General features: G+C 49.4%; 1 protein-coding gene across 1 annotated transcript in view; it reads left to right on the top strand.

Annotated features, from left to right (window-relative positions):
• The first annotated feature begins 13,644 nt into the window (after positions 1-13,644).
• Positions 13,645-19,924, top strand: part of Aacs (acetoacetyl-CoA synthetase) — a 41,820-nt gene continuing 35,540 nt past the window's right edge. The window contains exon 1 of the mRNA XM_005344356.3: positions 13,645-13,952. Within this exon, the coding sequence (XP_005344413.1) occupies positions 13,820-13,952 (133 nt within the window). The 5' untranslated portion in view covers positions 13,645-13,819. The remainder of the gene's footprint in view (positions 13,953-19,924) is intronic.

The raw sequence follows: 19,924 nt of genomic DNA, 5'->3' as shown, positions 1-19,924 counted from the left end.
AGCTCTGTTCAATTCCCAGCACCCACATGGCAGCTCACAACTGTCTGAAGATCCAGTTGCAGGGGATCTGACACCTTCATACCAATAAAATAAAAGTTAAATAAACCATAAAAAATATTTAAATAAACAACAGCAACAACAAAATCCTGGGGTGGGATTGTGGGAGTGTTGGAGGAAGCCAGAGTGCTAGTCTCCGCTGTCCTTGACTTCAGCTAGTGGTGACAGCAGGTAGGTGCTGCCCTCTAGTGGTGCAGGGCTCAGTTTCGGGACCCTTAACCCAACACGTGCTCCAAAGCTAGGAAGCTGAGATTCTCCAGTTCTTCTCAGCAGCCGCCATTCCAGCTCTCCCGTGGGTCTGGGAAGCTGGAATGCCTTAGCTCTTACATCTGCCTTTCATTACAAGTTGCTAGCATTATAAGTTTAGACCCTGGGGTCACAGGTTTGGCTGCTCTCAGTGACCAGAGCCTACAAGTCTCTTATTTTCTAGCTTCTTACTTAGCTATATCCTTCAGTTATGTGAAAGCCTGTCTCAAAAGACAAACAAAAATCTGGGACCAGTGAGATGTCTGAGTAGGTTAAGGTGCCTACCATCAAGTTGGTGACCTGAGTTTGATCCCTAGGACCCACATTGTGGGAGAAGAGAACTGACTCCCTAAGTTTGTCTTCTGACCTTCACATGACACACATGTACCCACCGTACCCACCTACCTACCCATACATGCATGGGAGGTGAATATAGTAAAAATACATTATATACATGGGCGTGAAATTGTTAAAGAATTAATAAAAATGACATTAGGAGTGCTTACAAATTCAAACAACCTACCATTGATACTAGTGAGTTTTTTTAAAATTTATTTATTTTGAGGCAAGATTTCTCTGTGTCGCCTTGGATGCCCTGGAACTCGCTCTGTAGACCAGGCTGGCCTCAAACTCACAGAGATCCGTCTGCCTCTGCCTCCCAAGTGCTGGGATTTAAAGGCGTGCGCCACCACTGCTAGTTGGGTTTTATTTTTTAACACAGGATCTTACTGTGTAGCTTTGGCTGGCCTCAAACTTAGAGGTCTGCTAGCCTTCTGGGTACTGTGATTAAAGACATTCAGCACCCAGTAATAGTGATTTTCCATAATTTAATTGCTTAACACCTGCCTAAGGCACAGGAAGGGATGAGTTTCTCTTATCTGTGTCAGTCTTGGTCTGTGACACTTGTGGCTGTCAAGAACTAAGGATCTGACACTTGAGGCCCTTGAGAGCTGCAGCCCCGAAGGCACCATCTCCTGCTGTTGCTGCGTGTGCTTGCCAACTAAGTGTGAACACACACACACACATCACAATGCTGCCGCTGCCTTCTGCTACCAGGAGAGGATAATGAAAGTGACCACGTTTGCAGTTGAAGCCCACAGTCACAGTCTTTACCTTGTGAGCTTCCAAATGATTTGTCTACCGTGAACTGACCCAGCCCCTGAGCCTTGGGCACACCAAACCAGAAAAGTATCTCTTTACCTACTCTAGACTCGTAAGTCAGGAGTGCTGACAGCCCACTGCCTGAAGTGACCCTCGGTAATCTGACTCCCAGAAACTGGGGACAGTGGTTCATTCCCACAGGAGCATCTGTACTTGTTTCAGAATCTAGAAATGTCTTCATCCTATGACAGTCCATGATAACAAGAGTCAAACTATCTTTAGGGCCAGTCAGTCCTAGCTGCACATGGGCCGTGGTGCTGGGAAGCATTGCCTGGTGCGGTTGGAGGGCTTCTGGTGTTCTTACATGGGAGAAATTGTGCCTAGGTGAAGGGAGACATTCTAGAGGAATGGGTTTCCAGGAAATTAGGATGGCAACAACAGCGGTCATTCTGTGTTGCTCTGAGTGACAGCAGAGGTCCCTGTGTCTTCCTCAGCTCCCTCTGGCTGAGCTTGTACAAGGCTCTGGTAAGAAGGGGTTGTCTTTGTCCATAAAGGAAAAAGCCTAGCCTCCTGGATGTTAAGATACAACCTGAGCAAAAAGTGGCTGGTTCTTCCTAAACTGGCTCCCAACAGCTCTCATCCCCACCACCTTCCTGCAGGCAGGACAGAATTCCATTCCTTTTCACTCTAGGACAAAGTGGCATTTGAGACTTTTTTTTGTTGGTTTTATTTTTTGGTAAGGTCTCACTAGGTAGCCAAAGTTGACTTTGAACTCACTGTATGGAGGAAATTGACCCTAGTTGATCTATGCTATCTCAGCAACAAATAAACCAGATTGCAAGCCCTTCAGATGTAATTTTTTTTTTTTTTTTTGTCAAACCAATACACCTATTGGACCAGCTAGGATGGGGAGGTAGAAAGCCAGGGCACCTGCTTTTATTGGGGTCCATTTAAGGGCCCCTATCTTTGTTTGCCAAAGTGCCATGCAGAGGGGACAGTATGTAAAGATGGCCATTCGTATTGTACAGAGCCCCGATGTCACCTCACCCTGTCCCATCTGAAGCAGTCTCCCAGTCACTGTGCTGTGGGCCCCTGTGCACAGTTCCCTGGACCTTTATGCAAAGCATGGGGCTGGGTGGTTTCCTAAGGATCCCTCGTGCATGGGCTTGCTCCTCGGAGCTCAGCATACATATCTGAGCACATGGGTATCTAAAACCTTTTTGCTCCAGGGATGTAGGTCAATGGGTACATTGATCGCCTAGCATGCAGGTAAGACATGCCAGGAGGATCAGGAGTTAAAGACCAGTCTCCACAATATAACGATTTTCAGGCCAACTTGAGCTTCATGAAACCCTGTGTCTCAAAAGAAAAAAAAAAACATTGGGGGAAGGGGAAATATCAAAATATATAAATTTTAAATATGTTGTATGGAAATGTTTCTTACATGAACAAATTTGTAGAGATATTCTCAATTGAAAAAAAAATACATTTTAAAAAGAATTTTCCCAGAATCTCGGGCGTCAACAGTGGGCTAAGGTCCAGGTTTCTCAAGTTTCCGGACTCTCCTGGCTGTCAGGTTGTCAAGGTGACAGCTCTGCCCCAACCTCCCGGATCCCTGGGAGCTCCGCCTTTCTGCCCAGTTCTCATTGGGCACGCCCTTTCGGAATCCCCTTATGGATTGGATGAGAGGCACAGCCCACGCACCAGAGTGCTGTGTGATTGGCTGACATTCAGGCCGGTCCTTCGCGACGCCGCGGTCTGGGCTGATGTGGGGCCAGTCTCGTACCAGCCAATCAACGTATGAGTTGTGTGTGGCGCGTGCCTGTGGTGAGGATCCCTCCGCCGGGATGTGGGAAGGGCGTGGCTACTTTGGCTAGAAAGAAGTTCCTCGTGGCTAGTGTAGGACCTAAAATGTGCTCCGACCGAGGTTTTCTTCCCCAAGGCCAATAGGGCTGAGGATCAGTTCAGTAGCAACGCACCTGAATCCCGCGCTGGGTTACAGTCCGGCACCCCCCCCTCCCCAAAAATAAATAAAATAAAAATAAATAAATAAATAAATAAAAAGGAAGAAACAGAATACTGGGAAATTGGGTATAGAAACATACGAAGTTTAAGGTTATCCTGGGTTACATTGCAAGTCAAGAACCTGGGCTCCATGAGACTGCATCTCAAAACTAAGAACACTCCTAAAGGATGCCAATAAAAGAAAGATGGAATGGGCTGTGGTATCATAAGCCTGTGGTATCATAAGCCTACTTGAGAGACAGACAGGAGGCACACAAGTTCAAGGCTAGCTTGGGCTACACACCAAGTTCTGGGCTAGCTTGAGCAATTCAAAAACATTCCTCTTCATTCTTCTGCCTTTGCCTTTTTAGCATATCCTACCAGCAAGCACAGCCACAACCACCGGCTGAACTTGTCTCAACACAGAACAAAATGAGGGTCCCAGAGATGGCTCAGCAGGTAAAAGGTGCTTGTTGACCAACCTGGGGACCAGAGTTCAATTCCCAGAACCCACATGACGGAAGGACAGCACCGACTGCTCCCAATTGTCCTCTGATCTCCGCTGTGGCACATGTCACATATACCCCTACTCCCCCAAAATACACATGTTGGGGAGATGAATCAGTAGTTACCAGGAACTGTTGGAGCTCCACGCACACACATTTCTAGAAGGTTGGGGGTATGGCTCAGTGGGTAAGCACTGAGAGCTCAAGCATGAGGACCCGAGTTCCGATTCCCTGAATCCATGTAAAATGCCAGGGATGGTGGTGGATGGCTACAATCCCAGCACTGAGAAGGTAGAGACAGGAGGATTCCTAGGAACACTGGCCAGCCAACTGGAGAGCTCTAGGCTCAGTGAAAGATTCTGTTTCAAAACACAGAGTGGAAGGACCATGGGTGATGGCACATGCCTTTAATCCAGATGCATAGTGTTAGCAAATGTATCTATATTGTGCACCTTGGCTCCTGTTCCCTTTCTCTTGATACAGATGCCAGCCGAAGACACTAGAGACTTTCTTGGTAAGGACAAGGACCTTTTCTCTGGAAGCTGTAGCAGAAAGAACTTGCGTAAGATGAGGAAAAAGCCAAGTGAAGCCAGAGGGTGTGTGATCACCCCATGTGGTCACCTTTCTCACTCTTAGCAAGTAAGCAGTCTGGAGCAAGCTTCCAGAGACCTGGCTGGCCAGCTGGCTCAATGTCATGAGGGTCAGCAGAGGCAGGAAGACTGACTGACGCCTTGGTATTAGCGCTGGGAACAATCTGTGCTGCCTAGGCATGGTTTTGATGGTCTGTCACCTAGCTGTGGATGCTTCGAGAAGGAAGGACTCTGGATGGGGACCTGAAGAAATGAAGTTCAGCACCTCTGTGTTGCCGACGTTGCTGAAGAGGGACAGACAGAGGATAAGAAAGCAGCACTGTCATCGTAAGCCCCACGGAGCACGGCTCACCTGTCATTCCAGCACCAGGAGGTGGAGGTTGTGGGAGTTCAGTGTCATCCTCTCCTCCGTTATACAGCGAGTTTACCTGAGAACCCAGTCTCAAAAATAAGGGCTGGACAGTGGTGGCCCACACTTTTAGTCCCAGCACTCAGCACTGGGGAGGCAGAGGCAGGAGGATCTCTGTGAGTTCAAAGCCAGTCTGATCAACAGTGCAAGTTACAGGACAGCCAGGGCTGTTGCACAGAGAAACCCGGTCTTGAAAAACCAATAAAATAAAATAAGGGCAGGAGAGATGGCTCAGTAGTTAAGAGCACATATTGTTCTTGCAGAGGACCTGAGTTGGGCTCTCAGCATCCCCCCATCAGGCAGCTCACAATTTGCCAGTAACTAGAGCTCCAGGGGATCTGTTGCCTCACTGACCTCCTCATATAAATACATACACACTTACACATAAATAATAAAAATATTTTAAACATTAAACAAACGAGAACAGGGCTGGTGGGATGACTCAGCATGTAACAAAGCAGATCGTATGTACAAGGAGAAAACTGACCTCTGAAAGCTATCCTCTGAGCTCCACCCCCACGCCCTGGCATGTGCCCCCACTCTCACATACAGTGGGAAGAGATATAAAGCAAAGGGCAACCCCCTCCGATATACCTTATGGATTCCACTCCAACCCACGTGTCTCTTTCAGTCTCTCGCCCTTGCTCTGTTTCAAGCTTCTGGGCTCCAATGATCCTCTCGCCTCAGCTTCCTGAGTGCTGGGACTACAAGCATGTTCTATATACATCAGGGGCAAAGGGAAAAAAAGCCGAATTGTGTCCTGAGTGTGTTGAGTGTTAGTGGATATTCCTACAATTTGTATATACCACTCTAGTTCTTATCTTGCTAAAAATAAGGCTTCTGAGACATTTGCTGATTACCGGCCAGCTCATGATGGCATTATATATTGGCTAGAGGGTGGGGACATCACCTCTGGTTTATTATCCATTCCTCTGTTAGTGGACTTTTAGATTATTTATTTCCCGCACATGTGTGTGGGGGCTCACATGCTATGGCACAAATGTGGTCAGAGGACAGCTTGTGGTAGTTGATTCGCCCCTACCACCTGGGTCCCAGGAATTGAGCTTAGGTCATTGAGCTTGCTGGGAAGCACCTTTAACCTTCTGAGCCATCTTGCTGGCATAAACACACCCTTTAAAAAAGGGCTTTTTTATTTATTTATTTATTTTTTTTTTTTAACAAATATTTCATTTTGTAACTTTATTTTTTATTTATTTATTTTTTGTTTTTGTTTTTTCGAGACAGGGTTTCTCTGTGGTTTTGGAGCCTGTCCTGGAACTGGCTCTTGTAGACCAGGCTGGTCTCGAACTCCCAGAGATCTGCCTGCCAAGTGCTGAGATTAAAGGCGTGTGCCACCACCTCCCGGGACTTTTTTATTTTTATTTTTAAAATTTTATCTTTATGCGTACAAGTGCTTTGCCTGCGTGCATGTATATACATCATGCACATGCCAATAGGTGGATGTAAGCCATCGTGTAGGTGTGTGTTGGGAATTGAACCTAGGTCTTCTGTGGGACACAAGTGTTCTTAATGACTGAGTCATCTCTCTAGCCTCCAAAAGTATGTGTTTTATTTATTTAAAGTTCTATATGTATCTGCCTTTGTAGAATTCGTGTGCCATATACTACATATATGCAGGTGCCCTTAGACAGAGGTGGTTATAAGCCATCTGATATGGGTGCTGGGAACCGAACCTGGGTCCTTTAGAAGAGAAGCAAATGTTCTTAACTGCTGACCCATCTCTTCAGCTCCTCAAGAGTGTGTTTTTAAGAAGAAAGTTCTGAGCCAGGTGGTGCTGGTGCATGCCTTTAGTACCAGCCCTCAGGAGGCAAAGGCGGTGCAGACGTTTCTCTATATGGTGGCCCAGAGCTCGGCATCCCGAGAACCATCTGGCCTGCCTACCAGTCCAGTGATGCTCAGTGTCATTCATGCTGCAGGATTTTGCACTGTGTCTGTCGGTTTTGGCCTTGTTTCTAATCCTGGAGTCCTCATGTCCCTGCTTGGTGCTAGGAGAAGGCGGAGAGGGTAAGCTTTGTGCCCTTGCCTCGGGTGCTTCTGGCTTGAAGGAGTTGGCACCTGCCCTGTTTCCACAGTCTCTGGGGGTGTAGTGGGAGGGTGAAGCCACCTACCATGGAGACCAGGAAAGGAAACCATTCTACAATTTGCCTTGTCTTCCTTTTGGCCTGGTCTGGAGGGCCTATCTAGGCTCTGAATCAGAGCCTCCTGTGCATGCTTCAGGGAAAGTAGGATTTGTTCTTGTCTAGTCTGGGCTCTGTGCTTGCCCCAAAGCACAGCAGCTGGGTCTGCCATCCCAGATGGCTCAGTGCCCAGCTCTTTAACACTTTAACATCCAGCTGGGCGGTAATGGCACACACATTTAATCCCAGCACTCGGGAGGCAGAGGCAGGCAGATCTCTGTGAGTTTGAGGCCAGCCTGGTCCACAAGAGCTAGTTCCAGGACAGGCTCCAAAGCTACAGAGAAACCCTGTCTCAAAAAACAAACAAACACAAAATACTTTAGCTTTCACACACAGTATACTGGCTTATAGGTTTGTGGGCAGATCATACACAGACTCACACATGCACGCATGCACACCACGGGGATGAGGAGAGATTGATTGATTGATTGATTGGTTGAGAAAGACCCATATCCTCCTGCCCCAGCTTGGTCACTGTAGTGGTCCGTGTGACCCTTTGCAATGTCCTTGATAGAGGCAAGTGTGCCTCTGAGCCTTTGTGCTTGGTACACCTGTGGCTCTTCGGGAAGATCAGTGGGCTGGACACTTCACATGTGACATCACCCTGTTAGGAATGGTCTTCCATTAGCTGGGCGTGGTGGCACATGCCTTTAAATCCCAGCACATGGAAGGTAGAGGTAGGTGGATCTCTGGGAGTTTGAGGCCAGCCTGGTCTACAAAGCAAGTTTCAGGACAGTCAGGGCTACACAGAGACCCTATCTTCAAACATCAAACAAAAAACCAATAAAAAAAAAAGTCTTTCATGAGTACAGTTTTGAAAAGCCCACCTCTAGTGTGATCTCCAACCCTTTCTGTTTTTTTTTTTTGTTTTTTGTTTTTTAAGTTTCTCTGTGGTTTTGGAGCCTGTCCTGGAACTAGCTCTTGTAGACCAGGCTGGTCTCGAACTCACAGAGATCTGCCTGCCTCTGCCTCCCAAGTGTTGGGATTAAAGGCGTGTGCCACCACCGCCCGGCTCCCTTTCTGTTTTTTTTTTTTGTTTGTTTGTTTGTTTTTCAAGACAGGGTTTCTCTATGTAACAGTCCACCTGTCTCTGCCTCCCAATGTGCTGGGATTAAAGCCACCTGGCTAACCCATCTTTATTTTTGTTTTTGGTAAGGTCTTACTTGGTAGCCCAGGCAGTGAAGAAACCGAGGGGAGTTTCAGGAGAGAGACAAGAAGTCACCTTCTAGCTCTATTATTTTGTGTGTTATACCAGGAATTGAACCCAGGCCTTGCACATGCTAGGCAGGTGGTCTACTCCCGAGGTAGATGCCCAGTCTTTTTGTCTCATTTTAATTAGAAACTTTTTTGTTTTCAATAATATTTTTGCGACAGGGTTTCATGTAGCCCAGGCTGGCCTTGAACTTCTGATCCTTATGCCTCCATCTCCCTAGAGCTTGGATTAGAGATGCGCATTTGTCACACTGGGTTCATGTGATGCTGGACATCAAACGCAGGACTTCATGCCAACCACGCCAGCAACAGAGCCACATCTCTAAGCCATTCGAGGCCATTCAGGACATTCCTTCTCTCTGTGTTAGAAAGAGTATGGTTGGAGCAAGAAGGACCCGAAAGGCTCCTCTGGAAGCGGTGCCACTCCTGGGCAGGTAGTCCTGGGCTGTATGTGTGTCTGGGGGCATGTTAAAGAGGTGGAGTGTGTAGGACAGTGCCTGGCTATTCTGGTTCTAACTTTCTTCTCCTAGGATTCTCTCACAGGGGCTGCATGGGCAAGGAGGAGGAGGTACAAAGAGTGAAGAGCCTGTTGGGTGGCTGCCATTCTCTTACCCCACGAAGACTGGGGTAAGCTCCTGGACAACTGGTGCGGGAGAATTGTTTGTATTCTGTCAATCATGTTTTGAATAAATGCTGATTGGCCAGGCAGGAAGTATAGGTGGGTCAACCAGACAGGAAGTAGAGGTGGGGCGATGAGAATAGAATTCTGGGAAGGAGGAAGCCCATTCCTCCCACTCCTGCCCAGACCACTGAAGAGGCAACATGTGATCTGCCCGGCTGGGAAAGGTACTGAGCCATGTGGCTAACATAGATGAGAATAATGGGTTAATATAAGCTACAAGAGCTAATAAGTAGCCTGAGCTAATGGGCCAATCAGTTATAACCTAATGTAGACTCTCTGTGATTTTCTCGAGGACTAAATGACTGGGGGACCGGGCGGGACAGAAACCCCAACAAGCCCGGCCCTCATGTTACAGACAGCCCAGGCTTCCTCGGGTGTCTGCATGCCACCCTGCAGTGAGCAGCCACTGGGGACTTTCTGAAAGAGTGTTCCTCAGACCATGGCTTTTGGTGGACCAGCCACCGCAGCTGTGTTGACCTTGCCGGACTAGGGTTTTGCTCTCATGGAAACTGCCTTCTGCTGATGAAGGGATGAGGATCTCTTCGAGGTGAACCAACTTCTGAGTGATAACATACTTCTGAGACTGCCCACTGGAGACAGCACAGGAACACAGACCCAGCCGTGGGCATGTGACTGGGGTGTGTGTATGCACATCTGTATGTGTCTGTCAGGGAGGTGGATGCATCTGGAACCACTTGTGTGCATGCAGCATACACCCAGGCTACAGTTGGAATCTCTGTGTGCTTGTCATGATGGGCAAACGGAAACTGGTTACCACATGCTGGTGCGAGAGCTGGAGAGATGGCTCAGTGGCTAAGAACACTTGCTGTTCTTCCTGAGGACTTGAGTTTGGTTCTCAGCAGTGATATCTGGCAGCTCCCAACCGTCTGGAACTCCAGGTCCAGGGGATCTGGTTTCTTCTTCTGGTCCACACACATGTGGCACTTGCAAATACAAACAGATAGATACATATACATAAAGTCTTTTAAAAGATCTGACAGTGGGGGCTGGAGAGATGGCTCAGAGGTTAAGAGCATTGCCTGCTTTTCCAAAGATCCAGAGTTCAATTCCCAGCAACCACATGGTGGCTCACAGCCATCTGTAATTGGGTCTGGTGCCCTCTTCTGGCCTGCAGGCATACACACAGACAGAATATTGTATACATAATAATAAAAAATATCTGATAGTGGAGGCAGAGACTTGGTAGGGCTCCAGTGATGCTGAGAGCTGCCTCTGTGAGGCTGACGGGACTGCTAAGAGATCAAGTTGGGATAATAAATATGAAAGGGAAAGGTCTCAGAACTTGTATACTATTTGGTTTCTAATTGTCAAAGTGACACAAATTATACTTCCCTTAGAAGAGGGACCCCTCAGGGACTAGAGAGATGGCTCAGTGGTTAAGAGCATTGCCTGCTCTTCCAAAAGTCCTGAGTTCAATTCCCGGTAACCACATGGTGGCTCACAACCATCTGTAATGGGATCTGGTGCCCTCTTCTAGTGTGCGGGCATACACACAGACAGAATATTGCATACATAATAAATAAATTTAAAAAAAAAGAAGAGGGACCCTTAACTAAAAAACCAGGCTGGCCTGTGGTATGTCTGTGGGAGACCTTTCTTGACTACTGATTGATGTAAAAGGGTCCAGCCCACTGTGGGTAGAGCCCATCCCCGGGAAGACAGTCCTGGGTTGTCTAAGAAAGCAGGCTGAGCAAACCATGGGGCGTAGTCCAGAGATAGGCTTTTTTCTTGTTTTTCTTTTTCTTTTTCCCATTTTCTCTCTGTTCCTGCTTTGAGTTCCTGCCCTGTCTTCCCTCAGTAATGGACTGTGACCTAGAAGCAGAAGCCAGATAAACCCTCTCCTCCTCAAGTTGCTTTTGGTTTCCTCACAGCAAACCAGAACAATACAGAACCAACTTACAGCAGGGTGTCCTTAACAGCCCTCTTTCCATGACCTTAGCACTGCCTGGAGCCAGCTGTCTATCTGAGAAGCATCATCATCTCTTGTAACATCATCTACCTTCACCCCTGGAATACTTGGGTTTTTTTTTTTTTTTGTGGTTTTTTTTTTTCGAGACAGGGTTTCTCTGTGGTTTTGGAGCCTGTCCTGGAACTAGCTCTTGTAGACCAGGCTGGTCTCGAACTCACAGAGATCCGCCTGCCTCTGCCTCCCGAGTGCTGGGATTAAAGGCGTGCGCCACCACCGCCCGGCTCCTGGAATACTTGTTAATCCCCAGTGCTTACCAAGGAGATGAGGCCCAGTGTTTAGGTCCTGAGGGCTCTACCTGTGTGAATAGATTAGTGTTGGTGGTTCTTTTTTTTTCCCCCTAAACATATAGCACTGGTATTCCCAGGCAGTCTCCCAACCAAGCCCAACCCTGCTTAACTTCCAAGATCAGACAAGATCAGATCGGGAGCATTCAGGGTGTTTTGGTCATAGATTAGTGCTAGTTCCTAAGAGGCTGTGGGTGTCTACTTCTGTCTTTGCTTTCTTCCTCTCTTCATGTCCCAGGTTCTCTTTTGCCCTCTCCCTCCTCTCAACTGGGGGAAAGCAGGAAGACCCTCACCTGAAGAAGCATCTAGACTTTTATTTACACCCCAGTTCTAGAGCCATAAGAAATCACCCCCGGGGCTGGGAAGGTGGCTAAGTAGGCTAATGTCTGCTGTACAGGCAAGAGAACCTGAATTTTCTCCCTAGAACCTGCGTGAAAAAAATCCAGGTGTGGTGTAGCACGCGTCTCAGTACTGGAGAGGGGAGGTAGAGACAGGCAGATCCCTGGAGCTTACTGGGCGGCCACTCTAGCCTACTTGGCGAGTCCTGGGCTGGTGAGAGATCATGTCTTAAAAAAAAAAAAGCAAGAGTCTGGGGAGGTAGCTTAGTGGTTAAGAGCACTGGCTACTCTTCCAGAAGACCGGGGTTTGATTCCTAAGACCCCCATGGTGGCTCACAACCATCTATAACTCCAGTCTCAGGAAATCTGACACCCTCCTCTGGCCTCCATGGGCACCAGACAAGCACATGGTACACAGACATTTGCAGGCAAAGCACCTATACACAACAAACAAACAAACAAACAAACACCCCTCCCCACAAATGAAGTGGGAGCCAGGCAAAGTGTCCTACACTTTGAATCCCTAACACTTGGAAAACAGAGGCAGGCAGATCTCTGTGAGTTCAAGGTCCGCCTGGTCTCTATTATAGGAGAGACCCAGCCAATCACTTTACTTGGGGGCGGGGTCCCCTGAGGATATTTTTTACTTATAAAAATTGCGGGCGTGCTCCCAGCCGCCCTTTCTGCTTTCCTGTTCACTGTGGGAACCTCTGGTTCTGTAAGTCTATTTCCCCATTAAAGCTGTATATATTTTTACAATCTGTCTGCATTCATTTTACGCCGATACTCTATAGTGAATTCCAGGCCAGCTAAAGCTATAGAGTCAGGCCCTGTCTCAAAATAAAAAATAAATAAATAAAAAAATAAAAAAAGAGAAAAGAAAAGAAAAACCAAGGCGATGCCTGCTGAGGAATGACACCCATGATTGCACAATTGACCTCTGGCCTCCACTCACAAGCACCTACCTCCAAGAACATACACATTACAAAGGAAGAAAGGAAAGTCGTTTGTTTTGGGGTATTTAAGATACCTTGTAGGTAGCAAACACAAAATAGATTGCCTAGACTATTAGCATCCAAAAGGTTCCCACCACAGTAGAACCCTCCCAGCATGCCTCTGTCTTTTGGAAACTTCTGATGGCCTCATCCCACCCAGAGTCAAAGTCAACACCTCTGATGCTCCACAGGACCAATGTGAACTGCCACCATTCCCTTCATGACCTTGTCTTCTACCCCAGGGCTAAGGGACCAGACCTGGGCCTTTTTGGACATTGACACTCCACAGGACACAGTGTTCCTGCCTTGGGGGCTCCCTCTACTTGAAAACCTGCAAGATTTCCCAAAGTTCCCCTTCTGTCACCTTAAAGCTACTGAGCGAACTCACACTGAGCCACATCCTTAGCCCTCTTTTTTCGTTTTGAGACAGGGCTTTATTAAGTATGCCCAGGCTGGTCTCGAATTCACTCAGTAGAAAGGATGATCTTGAAACCCAGACTAGACTCTCCTGCGTCTTCCTTCAAAGTGTTTGGGGTCCAGGCTGAAGTGGAACTTACCGTCATCCTCCTGCTTCAGTCTCCAGAGTGCTGGGTTCCAGGCTTGCCCCAGAATGTCCTCTGTTTAACGCTTTTATTTTCGGTCCTGAGGATGGACCTGGAGTCTCACTTGCTCCATCTTTTGTTACAATACATACCCCACATACCGGTTACAACATCCTTGCGGGATGCGTGCATTGACACTCGTTTTTAGAGGTCTTCCCTCCTCCGCAGACATCTGTCTGCAAGCGTTTTCTGCTTGAGACACCTCCGCAGCTAAGTGACTGTAGAAGGAGCAACTTAATCTTGAATAAATGAATGAATGAATGAACACGAGGGAAACGCCCAGCAAGTTCTGCAACAGGTGAGGGCGTGGACCTTGCTCACCGCGTCTGCGCAGGCCAGCGCGCTTTTTGGCAGCGAGCGCTCCATTCGCAGGCACCGCGGAGGGTTACAGCGAAGGGCGTGGTTTCAAGAGGTGTGGCTTTCTGGAGGCGGGGCGAAGCCTGCGTGGGGGCGTGGCCAGGTCGAGTGTCCCTCAGGCCGCGCGGGCGCTGGCTCAGTCTCGCGCCGTCGTTCGTCCGCCCTGTGCCGAGCGGCTCGGCGCCTTACGCTCTACGCCGTCCCCGCAGTCCCGGCCCGGCTGACTCCGGCCACGCAACTTCGCGACCATGTCCAAGCTGGCGAAGCTCGGGCGCGAGGAGATTATGGAGTGCCAGGTGATGTGGGAGCCTGACAGCAAGAAAGACACGCTGATGGACCGCTTCCGGGCGGCCGTGGGTGCCGCCTGCGGCCTGGCGCTGGGTGAGTGCGGGGCACGCGGCTAGTACACCCCCGTCCCGGGCCTTCCCGGAAGCGGTTCACTCCAGAGAGGCCCGCTCTAGGAAGGTCCTTCCTAGCAGTTGGGATAAGCCTGTGATGGATGGATGGATGAATGGCCGGGGTCCCTGTATTGGGGTTGGGGAAGCCCCCTGATTTGGGGGTACCCCTCTAGGGAGGTTCCTCTTTGGTCCCTTGATGAATGCCTAGTGTCCCTGTCTTGGAGTTGTGGGAGCCCACCCTTGTCTTGGGGTCCTCCTCTAGGGAGGTCCCTCCTATTTGTTGCCATGGACCTCTGGTGGATGGATGGCCAGAGTCTCTGTCCTGGAGTTGGGGGAGCAGCCCATGGTTCTTGGTCCTCCTCTAGGAGGTGCTGGTCTTTTGGTGGTGTATCTTTCACTGTTGTGGGTAGCATCACCTCATACAGAGGCCTCCCTCCTGACTGCAGCACCTTCCTGTAGGTGAGGCTCACCCTCTGGAAATGGCAATCCCCCCTCTGGTTCCTTGGATCTTTTGGTAGGTTTACCTGCTTGGGAAGTGGCTCCTGAGGTCTTGACTTCCAGCTTGTGGGGACTTCTGTTTGGTCTGATGTACAGTTCTTTTGGAGTTTATAGGATTCAAGTGACAGGCACCCTCCATTTGCCTTTGCTAGGGACCAACTTGAAATTTCAGGTGCCTGAAAAGGTCAAAGTTTGTTCATCCTCCCTCCTTTAAGGTTGTGGAAGATGTTTAAACTCTCAGCCCCCAGACAGACCCTCCTTCCAGCCACCACCCTGATCTGTTTGGTTGTGGGTGGGGCAGAGGCCCTTCTGGCTGAGGCTCTTTCCTTTTGCCCTCCCAGGAATCCATAACGCTCGGCTAGTCCTGTGGCCTGCTCTCTTAGGTGTCCGTAGAGGGATTTCAACTCACAGTGGCTTTCTTCTTCATTTCTATCCCCCCCCCCCGCCCCCCTTCCTACCCCCTCCCAACCATAGGGACCTCCTTTGTTTCTGTTGGTGTCAATGTCTGCCCTGCTCCCAGGATCTTTCTCAGGGGGTTCCTTCCTGAATCTTCTCTTCCCTCACCCTCAGCTGCAGTCCAAGTGGGTCTCCTCCCCAGTGTTTGAGCAGCACTTGGCTTTCCTGCTTCCTTTTGCGTGGTCACCCTGCTTGCTGGCTGGGGTAATCTTTTTGCTGTCGTTGGGTTCCCAGGCCCTCTGCATTCCCTTGTTGAATGCACATGGAATTGCAGGCTTGCTCAGCCTGGAGATGGAAGTGGAGCCTCCACAGGCTTCCTCTCCTTCTCTAACCTGGCTCCACCCCTTCCCTCCTTCCCTCTCACCTGGAGACAGGTATTTGCCTGGCTGCTTGCGGGGCTTGCAGACTGTGAACAGTGTAGGTGTAGGATTAGAGAAGAACCTTAACCCGACTCGATCGATGTCGGGATTGCTTCCGTTTCCTGCCCTCCATTCTGTGCCTGGACATCATCTGTCTCCCCGGCCAGCAGTGATGAGTGGGCCTGACACTTCGGAACATTGCTCCACCGAGGACGGCCCTTTGAAGTGTACTAGACCTTTCTCCATAGCAAGAGAACAGTATACATAATTAATAAATAAATATTAAAAAAATAAATGTAAAAAAAAAAAAGAGAACAGTAGGGAACTGTAATCTGACACCCTGCAGGGACCTGGCTATACCACTGCTGCTGTGTGTCCCGGAACCAGTTGTCATCTTGCCCCAGGCCTCGGTTTCCTCATCTATAAAAGGAGCATGCGGGAGACTACCAGTTGTATCCTGGTGGAGAGATGGCAGGCCCAGTGCCGAGCATTGAGCACTGTACACTGTCACTGGCTGGAGGTTTGCTGAGTAACCCCTTAGCTTTAATGTCCTTTCCTTCAAGTCTCTGGCTTTTGGTGGGTTCAGGCTTGATCTTTAGAGGTTTGTTGACTCTCTTGTGTTTAAAGGTTGGGAGGCAGCTTGGCTGTGGTGGTGCAGCACTCGGGAGGCTGAGGCAGGCGGATCTCTGTGAGTTCCAGGCCAGCCTGGTCTACAGAGAGAGTTCCAGGACAGCCAAGGCTACACAGAAAAACCCTGCCTTAAAAACAAACAAAAGTTGGGAGGATTACCAGCTGGGGTGGCTCACACTCAGGCCTTTAGGCAGAAGGATTGCTGTGAGTTCAAGGATTTCCGGGATGACAGAGTGAGACCCTGTCTCTGAAACAGTTACGACAAAATAATGCTGAGGGGCTAGATATGGAAACCCAGAACTTGTCTGTGCAGTGTTCCCACTTCATGGGTGGTGGTTGCATGGCCCCTCCGTTTGCCCTTTCCTCCTTTCCTTCCTTCTTCCCTTTCCCTGCCTGGCCTTGGCTTTTGGGGATCTTTCAGGTCTAATTCAAATGCTGTCTTCTGAATGTTGTGTCTTTTCTCCCTGCTCTATTTGCTTTTTTGTATTGTTCTGTTCCTGCCTTGCTGGTTCACGCATGGTGAGCATTCTTGTGTAGAGTCAGAGTGTACCCCCCCACACACTCAATGGCTCACTCACTCCTAGCAACTTTTTTTTCTTTTGAGACAAGGTCTCACTCTCTATGTAATCCTGGTTAGCCTCGAACTCACTATATAGATTAGGCTGGCCTTAAACTCTCAGAGATCCACTTGCTTCTGCCTCTTAAGTGCTGGAATTACAAGCAGACATGCGCCACCATACTTGGCTGACCTTAAACTCACCATCCTGCTTTTACCTTTTGAATGTTCTGGTTACAGTCATACACCATCCCACCCAAGCGTTTCATTTAAAACTAAGATTTTTAAATGCTAGCTCCTAGTTCAGAGTCTTGGTTAAGTGTTAAACACATTGACCCAAATGTGCCTGTGGTCACCTGAGCCTTGGGTTGCTGCCCCTGAGTGGATTCCCAGCTCACTCCATGATGTAGGAAACAACAGTGGAAAAGTTCTCACACAAGGTCCCCTAGGTGCTGAGATGCCCTTGTGACCATCAGTTCCCTAGGTTTGTAGTGCTGGCCACGCTCCTTAATGATGTTGTCGCTGGGCACACTTCTTTTCTCTGGCGGTTGAACCCAGGGTCTCCCACATGCTAGACAGGCTCTACTAGTGATGTGCACTCCAACCCTCTCGTTTTTTAATTTTTTAATTTAATTTTATTTTTTTGAGACAAGGTCTCTCTTCATAGGTGTGGCTGTTCTGGAAATCACTATGTAGACCAGGCTGGCAGATGTTCCTCCCGTCTGCCTCCTGAGTGCTGGGATTACAGATGTGCCTGGCCAGGTTCTTGACAATTGTTCAGGCTGGCTTGGAACTTGCTCTGTAGACTGAACTTGGCTCTTTTGATCCTCCTGCCTCAATATCCTGAGTAGCTGGAATTGCAGACCTGAGCCGCTAGGCCCAACCTGAACCTGCTTTTGTGTCTAGGCGGTCTTATCAACTGGGGAAGCATTTTGCATCCAGAGCCTGCCATTCCTGAGGACCCAGTTGAGGAAGCCTGAGGGAGGGAGAGGAGCTGTGGGGCCTGTTTGGCTAGTGTTGTTTCCCACAGGTGCATGACGTTGTCTCTCTAGGGGAGCTGCCCCAGCCTTGTGCTGCCCTCTGCCTGCCTCGATTGAGGTGCCACACACTACTACATATTAAGTATTGTGGTGGCCGGTCATGTACATATAGACTCACGTACGAGGTGCCATGTGTGATCTTCATGCAGATGGAGGGGTGATACCAATGGCGGATGCCTTTGAGTGCCTTTCCTATGCAGGGGTCCTCACAGTTCTGGGTCCTCAGTGACCCTGGGATAGGTATCACTAGCCTCCCCCCTACGGAGAGAGAAACTGAGGCTCAGAGGGGATCAGTAATGTCTGAGGTCACTCAGAGTGGCAGGGGTTGAATGCAGTTGATGTAGGTTTTGTTCTCTGTAGCCCTGTGTCCTATTGGTTTCCACAGCAGCTGTGTCACCACCTGCATTCATTAGACTGGAGTGCCCCTGCTCAGAGGTAGGACAGCTCGCCCCAGGCCATTTGCTCAGAAGTGGCAGAATGGGTGATAATCTGACTCACCTAGCCTGACCTGGAGCCAGAGTAAATTCTTTCACTGGTGTGGGAGAATCTGAAGCCTTTTGTCAACAGTTTGAAGTGACCCATGTGGGAAACTATGTCCTGGAGAGGCAGAGTGACCTGTCAGAGCCTGACCAGCAAAATCACTCTGGCTCAACATTTTTTATTCGAGACAGGGTTTCTCTGTAGCCTTGGAGCCTGTCCTGGCCCCCGAGGGCTGGGATTTAAGGTATCTACCACCACCACCACCACCCACCACAACCACCACCCACCCCTACCACCACCCATCACAACCACCACCCACCACAACCACCACCCACCCCTACCACCACCCATCACAACCACCACCCACCACCACCACCACCCATCACAACCACCACCCACCACCACCACCATCCTTGCAAGGCTCAACCTTTAGAGATTCCCTGACCTGCGTTTCCCAGCATGCTAGATCTACTTTGTATACGTCCCACCTGGGGCCCAGAGGAGGTTGAGACATTGTTGCCATGACCCAGTGCCTTCTTGAAGTCTAGAACTGCAAAGCCCCACATCCGACTTTGCTGTGTCTTTCCCCCTTGTCTCTTCATCTCCAGACACTTTGCTTCCCTTGCTGCATGTTTCCGCTCCTACTCCCGGCCCCCCCTTTCCCCCTCCCCCGCTGCAGCTGTCCACTCTTGTGCACTAAGCGCCTTAACCTCTGAGCTGCCTCTCCAGCTCCCACACCCAGTTTTTAGCTGGGCAGGATCTGCAGAGGGAGCTCAGGTGGCTTTGGGTCTCCTGTAGCACACCAGTCCCTGCTGCATTCTCTCATCTCTGTCTTGCAGAGACTCACAGGGTCTCTGAAGCACGACTTCACGTGCACATGTTGAGTATTGTTTCAGGTAGTTTGGTTGGGTTTCTTTCACATGCCTGGGTTACCAGAGGAACCTGCACCCCAAGACAGGAGTCTGAGGGGGTGAGTTCCAGGTTTCAGTGATACCCCACCCTTGTTGAGAGAGCTTGTGGGTTCTCCCAAGCCTAGGGGACTGATCTGCTTGTAGAGTGTCATGAGTGAAACTGGAGGACTCCAGGAGTGGCTAACCCGGGCTCATTTGTGTGGAGACATCTCTCCTCCAGCAATGTTCACCCCTCTCAGTGAGCCCCATGACTCAGGGGACTTTGCTATTGACTTCTTCCTCCTCAGTGGTACTGAGGATCAAACCTAGGGCCTTGTGAATGCTAGGCAAGTCCTATACCACTGAGCTACATACAGAATCCTTTCTCCTTTTTTTAATCTCTTTTTTTTTGTGTGTGTTTTTTGTTTGTTTGTTTGCTTTTTGAGACAGGGTTTCTCTGTGTAACTTTGGAGCCTGTCCTAGAACTTGCTCTGTAGATCAGGCTGGTCTCCTGCCCCTCCCAGACAGGGTTTCTCTTTAGCTTTGGAGCTTATCCTGGAACTAGCTCTTGTAGACCAGACTGGCCTTGAACTCACAGAGATCTCCCTGCCTCTGCCTGTGTCTGCCTGTGTCCACCCAACCCGAATCCTCTTTTTAATTCTTATTTTTGAGAAGTGGTCTCAGTCACATTGTCCAGGCAGACCTTGAATTCAACTAGGCTAGCCTCGAACTTATCTCCCAATCTTAGCTCCTGGGCAGCTGGAATTCTTGCCCCCAAGCCTGGCCCGCAGGTCAGTTTTGGGTGAACGCGTGTTCTGTTAAACAAACCTGGAGACGGCCTGGCGTGGTGGCTCACGTTTAATCTCAGCACTCGGGAGGCAGAGGCACTCAGATCTCTATGAGGCAGAGGCCAGCCTGGTCTGTATAGTGAGACTCTATCTCAAAAAGAGAGAGACAAGCCGGGCGGTGGTGGCGCACGCCTTTAATCCCAGCACTCGGGAGGCAGAGGCAGGTGGATCTCTGTGAGTTCGAGACCAGCCTGGTCT

The sequence above is a fragment of the Microtus ochrogaster genome, chromosome 2 (assembly GCF_000317375.1).
Source record: "Microtus ochrogaster isolate Prairie Vole_2 chromosome 2, MicOch1.0, whole genome shotgun sequence".
Classification (NCBI taxonomy): Eukaryota; Metazoa; Chordata; class Mammalia; order Rodentia; family Cricetidae; genus Microtus; species Microtus ochrogaster.
Note: the sequence above shows the minus strand (reverse complement) of the source record. Positions and strands in the feature narration are given on the sequence as shown.